The sequence below is a fragment of the Heptranchias perlo genome, chromosome 2 (assembly GCF_035084215.1).
Source record: "Heptranchias perlo isolate sHepPer1 chromosome 2, sHepPer1.hap1, whole genome shotgun sequence".
Classification (NCBI taxonomy): domain Eukaryota; kingdom Metazoa; phylum Chordata; class Chondrichthyes; order Hexanchiformes; family Hexanchidae; genus Heptranchias; species Heptranchias perlo.
The window spans coordinates 154,382,964-154,393,258 of NC_090326.1; the positions used below are offsets into that span (position 1 = coordinate 154,382,964).

Here is a 10,295-nt window from a genome sequence, read left to right on the forward strand (position 1 = left end):
TCCATCCATCTCTCTCTCTCTCTCTCTCTCTCTCCCTCCATCCATCTCTCTCTCTCTCTCTCTCTCTCTCTCCTCCATCCATCTCTCTCTCTCTCTCTCTCTCCTCCATCCATCTCTCTCTCTCCCTCTCTCTCTCCTCCATCCATCTCTGTCTCTCCTCCTCCATCCACCTCTTCCTCTCTCTCGTCCTCCATCTAGATATATACATCTCTCTCTCCTCCATCTATCTCTCTCTCTCTCTCCTCCATCCATCTCTCTCTCTCTCCTCCATCCATCTCTCTCTCTCTCTCCTCCATCCATCTCTCTCTCTCCTCCATCCATCTCTCTCTCTCTCCTCCATCCATCTCTCTCTCTCTCCTCCATCCATCTCTCTCTCTCTCCTCCATCCACCTCTCTCTCTCTCTCTCTCTCCTCCATCCATCTCTCTCTCTCTCTCTCTCTCTCTCCTCCATCCACCTCTCTCTCTCTCTCTCCTCCATCCACCTCTCTCTCTCTCTCTCTCCTCCATCCATCTCTCTCTCTCTCTCTCTCCTCCATCCATCTCTCTCTCTCTCCTCCATCCATCTCTCTCTCTCTCCTCCATCCATCTCTCTCTCTCCTCCATCCATCTCTCTCTCTCTCCTCCATCCACCTCTCTCTCTCTCTCTCTCCTCCATCCATCTCTCTCTCTCTCTCTCTCTCTCCTCCATCCACCTCTCTCTCTCTCTCTCCTCCATCTCTCCCTCTCTCTCCTCCTCCATCCATCCATCTCTCTCTCCTCCATCCATCTCTCTCTCTCTGCTCCATCCATCTCTCTCCTCCATCCATCTCTCTCCTCCATCTCTCTCTCTTCTCTCTCCTCCATCTCTCTCTCTTTCTCTCTCCTCCATCTCTCTCTCTCTCTCCTCCATCTCTCTCTCTCTCTCCTCCATCTCTCTCTCTCTCTCCTCCATCTCTCTCTCTCTCTCCTCCATCTCTCTCTCTCTCCCCTCCATCTCTCTCTCTCCCCTCCATCTCTCTCTCTCCCCTCCATCTCTCTCTCTCTCTCTCTCCTCCATATCTCTCTCTCTCCTCCATCTCTCTCTCTCTCTCTCTCTCCTCCATATCTCTCTCTCTCTCTCCTCCATCTCTCTCTCTCTCTCCTCTCTCTCTCTCTCCTCCATCTCTCTCTCTCTCTCTCCTCCATCTCTCTCTCTCTCTCTCTCTCCTCTATCTCTCTCTCTCTCTCTCCCTCCTCCATCTCTCTCTCTCTCTCTCCCTCCTCCATCTCTCTCTCTCTCTCTCCCTCCTCCATCTCTCTCTCTCTCTCTCCCTCCTCCATCTCTCTCTCTCTCTCCCTCCATCTCTCTCTCTCTCTCCTCCATCCCTCTCTCTCTCTCTCTCTCTCCTCCATCCATCTCTCTCTCTCTCCTCCATCTCTCTCTCTCTCTCCTCCATCTCTCTCTCTCTCTCTCTCTCCTCCATCCCTCTCTCTCTCCCTCTCTCTCCTCCATCCCTCTCTCTCTCTCTCTCTCTCCTCCATCCATCCCTCTCTCTCTCTCTCTCTCTCCTCCATCCATCTCTCTCTCTCTCTCCTCCATCCATCTCTCTCTCTCTCTCTCTCTCCTCCATCCATCTCTCTCTCTCTCTCTCTCTCTCCTCCATCCATCTCTCTCTCTCTCTCCTCTATCTCTCTGTCTATTTTACTTCATTGCTCTTTTACTTCATTTAATTTTCCTTCTTTCAGACCTAGAATGATTGCTTTTGTTTTGCAGTCAGTATCATTCAATGCGTGTTCAGACTTTTTTAGGGAATGTAATACAAATGGCTTATGCTAAATACTTAAAAGTAATGTTGACTATTTTGGAGTAAGATTAATTAGTGCTTGAAATAAACCATTTATACTGATACATCACTAGAGTAAAAAGAAATAGTATTGATCTCTACCCTATATTAAATTTAGATAATAATTTTATGAACAGTAATAAGAACATTTGTACCAATTAACTCAGTCTTCAAAGATAAACTCTAATAATAAAACACATACACAGTGGAACTGGCTAAGGATAAGAAGTAGTCTGAGTAATGGTACAGTCTATTCACTCTTGAAAATTGTCCATTCTTGAAATACATTGTGAATTGGACTGCTAGTCTAGTACCATAACCACTCCACTACCGGTACAAAACTAGCCCCCCACAAAGGTCGTGAATTCAAGTCCAACAATGGCAAGTTGTGAAATTAAATTCAATAAATCTGACAACTTGCGGCTGGCAACAGAAAAAATGACCATGACAGCTGTCAGGTTGTTGTAAAAATCCAACTGGTTAACTAATGTTTTTCAAGGAAGGGAACCTGCCACCCCTGTCCAGTCTAGCCTGTATGTCTCACTCCATGTCGTTGACTCTTAATGCTCTCTGATGTGGCCTAGAAAATCACTCAGTTGCTAGGGATGGCCAATAAATATGACCTTGCCAGCATCATCCACATCCCGAGTAAAAACAAAATTAGATTTGCTGTGCATTATCTCATTCCTTATCCTCATCGTACATTGTTTAGACTGACATAGGAACAGGAATAGGCCATTCATTCTCTCGAGCCTGTTCCACCATTCAATTAGATCATGGCTGATCTGTATCTCAACTCCATCCACCCGCCTTGGTCCCATAACCCTTAATACCCATGCCCAACAAAAATTTATCAATCTCAGTTTGGAAATTTTGAATTGACTCCCAGCCTCAACACCAGATTTGTAGATTTCCACTACTCTTTGTGTGAAGAAATGCTTCCTGACATCACCCCTGAACCGCCTAGCTCTAATTTTAAGGTCACCTCTATAACTTTAATTTTTTTCAATCAGATGAATGATTACTACATTGATATTTGTCTGAATAACTGGCCGGATATTACTTGAGGTGAAGTGAATGCTGATAATGAAAGGTGCTCACCTCTGGGGGAGGGAACCTGTCAGCAAAAAAAGAGCAGATGTACCCGTGTTGTTGTGGGAATTCATAGAAACAAATTAAACACAGTGTTGCTGGCTGTCTCAGCAGGGGCGTAATGGACTCACGCACCCCACCTTCAGTCAGGACCTGCCTTGGGGATCTACCCTATCACAGCTCCCAACTCTGAGGAGAGAACAGTACAGCTGGGAATAGGAGGTGCGTGTCAACCGAAAACATTCCCACTGATTTTAGTTTTTTAAATTCCCTTTGCCCTACCAGCGGATCAGCTGCTTCTGCCGGTGGGCTTTTGAGATGTGAGCATGTTTATTAATGGCGCTCACCTCATTTACCTGTGGTTTTATGTAGGAAGCAGCAGAGACTGGCCTCCATGGCAAGATTGGGGTCCAGGCCACATTCTTCACATGGGCCAATAATAGGATACGCTTGGGATAAGAAAGAGGGAAAAAAAATAATGTTTTGGGGGGTAAGTCTAATATCAAACAGAGACACAGACACACTACAAGATTCTGAGGGGGCTTGACAAGGTAGATGCTGAGAGGTTGTTTCCCCTGGCTGGAGAGTCTAGAACTAGGGGGCATAGTTTCAGGATAAGGGGTCGGCCGTTTAAGACTGAGATGAGGAGGAATTTCTTCACTCAGAGGCTTGTCAATCTTTGGAATTCTCTACCCCAGAGGGCTGTGGATGCTGAGTCGTTGAGTATATTCAAGGCTGAGATGGATAGATTTTTGGACTCTAGGGGCATCAAGGGATATGGAGATCGGGTGGGAAAGTGGAGTTGAAGTCGAAGATCAGCCATGATCTTAATGAATGACGGAACAGGCTCAAGGGGCAGAATGGCCTACTCCTGCTCCTATTTCTTATGTTCTTTTGTACAAAACGGGGAATCATTCAATGAGGAATCATCTTTAAAAGGAGCCTTGGCCTCAGATTAACAGCCACGGCAAAAGTTGGGGGACTACAATCGTCCTCAGGACATCTAGGTAGGGAATGGACAATCAGTTGGGGCTCCTGCTCACTATCCGCTGTCTATAAAGTGTGTATGTGTGCAGGTAGGATAAGTAAGGCATTGGGCTTGGCTGCGGCTGATCCTCTGTTGAATAACCTGCCAACGTGGAAAAGTATGGGCTAATAAATGAAAGTCAGCACTGATTTGTTATAGAAAAATCGTGTTTGACTAACTTGATTGAATTCTTTGTTGAAGTAACAGAGAGAGTTGATGAGGGTAGTGCGGTTGACGTTGTGTACATGGACTTTCAAAAGGCATTTGATAAAGTGCCACATAATAGACTTGCTAGCAAAATTAAAGCCCGTGGGATTAAAGGGACAGTGGCAGTGTGGATACAAAATTGGCTAAGGGGACAGATAGCAGAGAGTAGTTGTTTTTTAAACTGGAAGGAAGTTTACAGTGGTGTTCCCCAGAGGTCGGTATTAGGACAACTGCTCTTTTTGATATATGTCAATGACCTGGACTTGGGTATACAGGGCACAATTTCAAAGTTTGCAGATGACATGAAACTCGGAAATGTAGTAAACAATGTGAAGGATAGTAACAAACCAGGAGGATGTAGATAGACTGATGAAATGGGCAGACTCATGGCAGATGAAATTTAACGCAAAGAAGTGTGAAGTGATACATTTTGGTAGGAAGAATGAGAAGAGGCAATATAAACTAAATGGTACAATTTTGATGGGAGTGCAGGAACAGAGAGACCTGGGGGTGTATGTACTCAAATCTTTGAAGGTGGCAGGACAAGTTGAGAAGGCCATTAATAAAGCATATGGGATCCTTGGCTTTATGAACAGAGGCATAGAGTACAAAAGCAAGGAAGTTATGTTGAACCTTTATAAAACACTGATTCGGCTTCAGCTGGAATACTGTGTTCAATTCTGGGCACCACACTTTGGGAAGTAGTCAAGGCCTTAGAGAAGGTGCAGAAGAGATTTACTAGAAGGGATGAGGAACTTCACTTCTATGGTGAGACTGGAGAAGCTGGGGTTGTTCTCCTTAGAACAGAGAAGGTTAAGAGGAGATTTGATAGAGGTGTTCAAAATCATGAAGGGTTTCGATAGAGTAAATGAGGAGAAAGTGTTTCCAGTGGCAGAAGGGTCGGTAACCAGAGGACACAGATTTAAGGTGATCGGAAAAAGAGCCAGCGGCGACATGAGGAAACAATTTTTTATGCAGCTAGTTGTAATGATCTGGAATGCACTGCCTGAAAGGGTGGTGGAAACAGATTCAATAGTAACTTTCAAAAGGGAATTAGATAAATACTTGAAGGGAAAAAATTAACAGGGCTGTGGAGAAAGAGCAGGAGAGTGGGACTAATTGGATAGCTCTTTCAAAGAGCCAGCACAGGCATGATGGGCCGAATGGCCTCCTTCTGTGCTGTACCATACTATGATACTATGATGTGTATGTCATAACACTAAGTTTGGATTTTTTTTTACAGAAATTAGCAGCCAGAAAATCCCCTCTGGCCTCTGAGGGTATCAATAACCAGCAGAGCCCATCCAGCACTAGCACTAGCACTAGCATTAGCACGAGTACTAGTACTATCACTAACACTATCACTAACACTATCACTAACACTATCACTAACACTATCACTAGTACTAGCACTAACACTATCACTAGTACTAGCACTAACACTATCACTAGTACTAGCACTAACACTATCACTAACACTAGCACTAGTACCAGGACTAGCACTAGTACTAGCACTAACACTATCACTAGCACTAGTACCAGGACTAGCACCAGCACCAGCGACAACACCACCAGAAGCAGCAGCAGCAGCAGCAGCAGCAGCAAAGAAGTGTTCCGAGAGCATAGTTACTGTTTGGCTAATCCTGTCGTAGCCAAGAGGAAGATATTCCAGTTGCAAGATGAAGTGGACTACCTCAGGCAACAAGTAAAGATCAGCAGGCAGAGGGAACGTCGGATGGTCAAGAAATGGAGAGGGATCAGCAACCTTCTCGAAGAGCTAAGAGAGAAAAATCTTATGCCCAGTGGCAGGGGAGCGGAGCTTATTCAGGCTGTCTTGAGTGACGAATCCTTTAAAGACATATGAGCGCCAAAAGTACACCGGAGTTGCACCAGTGCAGACGGCACAGTGACCAGACAAGGCAGTTTTGCTTCGCTTTACTGTCCACTTCCTTTGACCCAAAAGCACAGGAATGAATATTTTTAACAATCTTTCACCTCCCCTCCATGCACCCCCCCCCCACCCCCCCAACTCTGCAATGCCTGGATGCTTTGGTTTATTGGTCGTTGTTTGCTTCAGCAATCAACCTTTCAACGTAAACCAGCCATGAGTGATTCACGTTGCATTTGTAGACTTGAAATGTAACCAGTAGTGCTGCTGTTGTTGTTACAGGGGGCACTGATGTTTGATTTGGTGGCAATAAATGTCTACTCATAATACATGGCCAGATAGATACTTTCTCTATCATGGCCCATCAGAAAGTATTGGCCAGTTAACTCAGCAATGCCATGACTGTGTTATTCAGCGGCTCTCGACAAATTACCAGCCAACGATGTGCCTTGACACCAGCCTCGGATGGACGACCCTCCTGAATGAGAGTAATGTTTATTTTGTTTCTCATGCCAATTATCCTTACGGCCTCTCTGAGGTTGCCAATAAGTGCTCAAGATTGGGCGGTTTTGCGCTGAGGACTTGCACCCACTACCATCTGGATTGAGACTGCACAGATCCATTTAATACAGGATTCTTACAACCAGCAGTAAGAGGGAGAAGGGGAGACGTTACCCCACTATGTGAACAGAATGTCATCGCTAAAATCGTACTCCTGCGTCTTTGCGGATGTCACAAGTGTCTACACCTGCTGTTGTTTGAGAAACATGAGGAACCTCCGGCAGATGCAGTCTTCATCTGTACCAACTGTGGCGGTAGGTCATTGCCAGCTGATTAATTGAATTTTTTTTATATTTTAAAAAAATGTGGCAAATGAACAATTATTTTGAATTTCAGGGAATCAATTAAGAATGTGTTAAGTGCTCATGCCAACCCACAGGGCAAACCAGGCTATGTGCAATCAGCGAACTGGAAAGACAACTCCTGACAGCTCAAGATAATGCACAGACCGTGACTTCATTTGTTGTTAGCTCTTGTCTGTGGGACTGAAAGAGCTCACGCCTGGATGGAGTATTGCCTTTTACTGAGCAATAGAGGTCATTGACAGTTCGAATGTCTCCTAATAATGCATTAGTGTTATGTATTTGATAAAAGCTTTGTTCAGTTTTAAAAGAGACCTCAAGAAGCTCTGTTGATGGCTCAGCTGGCTAAGGCAATGAGTAGCTGAGCCATGCAGACAAGGAAGGATCCTGCCTCGATCCTTGGTCTGTGCGGAATTAGCCGATCTCAGTCAGGGAGGCAGTAGGAGCACAAATAATTGGTCTGATCATCCCCAGGTTGGGGAGGGGGTTGGGGTGGAGGTGAGGAGGGGGATGAGAAGGAGGGGGTGGGGGGGGTGAGGGAGGTGAGCTGAACTTTAAACCCCATTTCTTAGCCTTCACCAAAACCTCCTGTTTCCATGTCTGTAACATTGCATGTCTCCATCTCTACTTCACCCCCGCCACTACTGAAACTCTCATCCACACCTTCATGCTCAACTTCTCCCAACATTATCCGCACTAAGCTCCTGAGTTCCACCCTACACAAACTCCAGCTCATCCAAAACTCCACCGCCTGCAACCTATTCCATACTAAGTCCTGCTCGTCTATCACCCCAGTCTTTACCAGTCTCCACTAGCTCGCCCTCTCCCAAAGCATTCATTTTCAAAATTCTCCTGCTACATCTTTCCCCAACTTCAAAAGCCCGCTCATAACCCATCTCTTCAACTGTACCTTCCTCTAAATTCCTTCCCCTTTAGTCTCTGGTTTTATTTTTAGTACTTTTCATCCTTGAACAAGCCTCGGCTCCTTCCTGATGTTTGTTCATTCCCTCCTGAATCAGTTTACAGCTATTCCCACTCTTGCCTGCAAGGGGAAAAAAACAGGAGTATGAATTAAGGAGTGAAAAATAACAGGAGGGAAATGTTACTGAATAGGCTTCAAGGAGAATTGAGAATCGAAAAATCTCCTTGTGCAAAACTCTGCAGTTTATTAGTGTTAAATATTGGGCAGAGAACATTAAGAGGGGATCTAATAGAGGTGTTCAAAATTTTGAAAGAATAAGTGAAATATAATTTCTCTGGTCAGTCAATTAATAACAAGGGCGCATAAACTTTGTATTAGCACTAGAAGCATAAGAGAGATCAAAAGAGCGTTTTTCACACACATGGTTATTAGATTATGGAATTCATTACCACAAGTGGCTGTTGAAACCAAATCTCTCATGATATTTAAGAGGGAATTAGATAAACATTTGAAGAAAAAGATATAGGGAAAGAGCTTGGAAATGGGATTGGAGTAAATAGCGGGCTTAATGATCATGCCTATGATTTTAACTGTTATTCCTCTTTCTGGGGTAGAGGTTTGTTGATGCCTTTAATGATGACAACTTGTATCTGAGTTCCATTTTTACTTTCATTTTTAGGGCGGTTGCTCAGAAATCCAGGAAATTCCACTGACCTGCAGTTTAAGGAGAGCCCTAGCAGGCCGAAGGGTTATGACAGCTGCAGTTTACCCCCATTCCCAGCAACTCAATAGTGTCTTCCTGTTATATCTAACTGGCTGTCCCGCAGTTTATTGTACCTGCTGTAAATATAAAGTGTGCTGCAGTAGAAAAAAAAGCAAATTTGTTCAGAAATGTAAAAGTCAATGGATACCTCCTAAGAATTTTAAATTAGTAAGGAAGTGTCCATGATTGTCAGCTAAAGCACAAGTGCACAAGCCTATAAGGGGGAGGGAGGGATGTAAGTAACGTCTATGAACAATTTAGAAATATATTTTTGTTTTGTTTGTTTGACTACTGTGTATATTGCAGCACTATTGGAACAGAGTTTGTTTTTAAAACCAATCTTTAAGTTCCCCTGACGGCTGAATGCACTTACTCAGTAAGTAGCAGAGCCATTCAGACCAGAAGGGACCCCAGGTTCAGTCCCCGGTCAGCGCTGAGTTAGTTAAGTCTCAACCGAGGCAGGAGTAGGAAGATTAAAATTGCTCTCGGCGCCTCTGAGTTAGGTAGGGGAAAGTCAACCAGAGGGGCTACTCTTGATCCAGCAACCTCTACTGGAAGTACACGTGTGGACATCAGATATGGATGGGATTTGATTTATTTTGATGCCCCCGCGCCCCCCCACTTCCCACCCTGTGGTTGAATAACTTGCCAACATTCACTCAAAGCTGACACCTGAATAATGGCCATTTGGACAAGGCAGTGGGAAGTACTCAGTGCCCTGGCAGTATACCCCAGCAAGGATTTGATGCCTTCAGCCATCAAGCACAGAAAATTAGTGAGATGATGTTTTGTAAACATTTATAAAAATTATGGCTAGCGTAGTACATAAGAACTTAAGAAATAGGAGCAGAGGTAGAGATAGGAGCAGAGATAATATCTTCTTAAAAAGATGTGGAGATGCCGGTGATGGACTGGGGTGGACAAATTAAGGACTTGCACAACACCAGGTTATAGTCCAACAGTTTTATTTGAAATCACAAGCTTTCGGAGCTTTCTTTCTTCAAAGCTCCGAAAGCTTGTGATTTCAAATAAAACTGTTGGACTATAACCTGGTGTTGTGCAAGTCCTTACATTCTTAAAAAGAGGATAACATTTATCCAATGCAATGGCAGCCCTGGAGATTAGAGGGTCCTGAAGATTATAACAGGATCCTCACTAGTCAACATGATATTTTGTGCATTTATAATAGGTGCTGAAATTAGAGTAAACGTGAGAGACCGCTTGAAATTAGGAAAACTGTTTAACTGCGGGTAGAGAAATAATGACCATATTACTCAGCATAGATCAAGTCTGGAGTCTTCCTGGATCTGGATGGTTCAGCTGCTCACTAAAAAGGGACATATGGAAAGACAGGATGTTTAGAAAGAACAAAAAAAACTACACTGAAAACTTTCAGAAGTTGTTCATGCTGATCATGTCAATCCAAAGGATTTTCCAGATCATTGTAAAATTCACAATGTGATAAACATTGTGATTTCAGTAGACAGGAATGGAAAGAAGTAGAGAACCTGAAAGCAACAACAAAAAAAATTAAAAGAAATGGAAAATAACGGAAGAAATGAAAGTTGATGTTGAAATTCAAATAAGAGAAATGAGAATAATATAAGAAAAAGAGCTAATTGAAGCTTTTTTTAAATTAAGTTTGTACAATCAGGCTGATACTGCAAGCTTGTAGAATAAAGTCACTGTTTTTGTACTGGAGGAATCAGGAAAAAAATGTGATAATATGG

General features: G+C 43.8%; 1 protein-coding gene across 1 annotated transcript in view; it reads left to right on the plus strand.

Moving 5' to 3' along the window:
- LOC137345059 (THAP domain-containing protein 2-like) overlaps positions 1 to 9,509 on the plus strand; it is a 21,715-nt gene extending 12,206 nt beyond the window's left edge. The window contains exons 3-4 of the mRNA XM_068008486.1: positions 5,373 to 6,832; positions 8,482 to 9,509. Of these exons, the coding sequence (XP_067864587.1) occupies positions 5,373 to 5,993 (621 nt within the window). The 3' untranslated portion in view covers positions 5,994 to 6,832; positions 8,482 to 9,509. The remainder of the gene's footprint in view (positions 1 to 5,372; positions 6,833 to 8,481) is intronic.
- Positions 9,510 to 10,295: the final 786 nt, after the last annotated feature.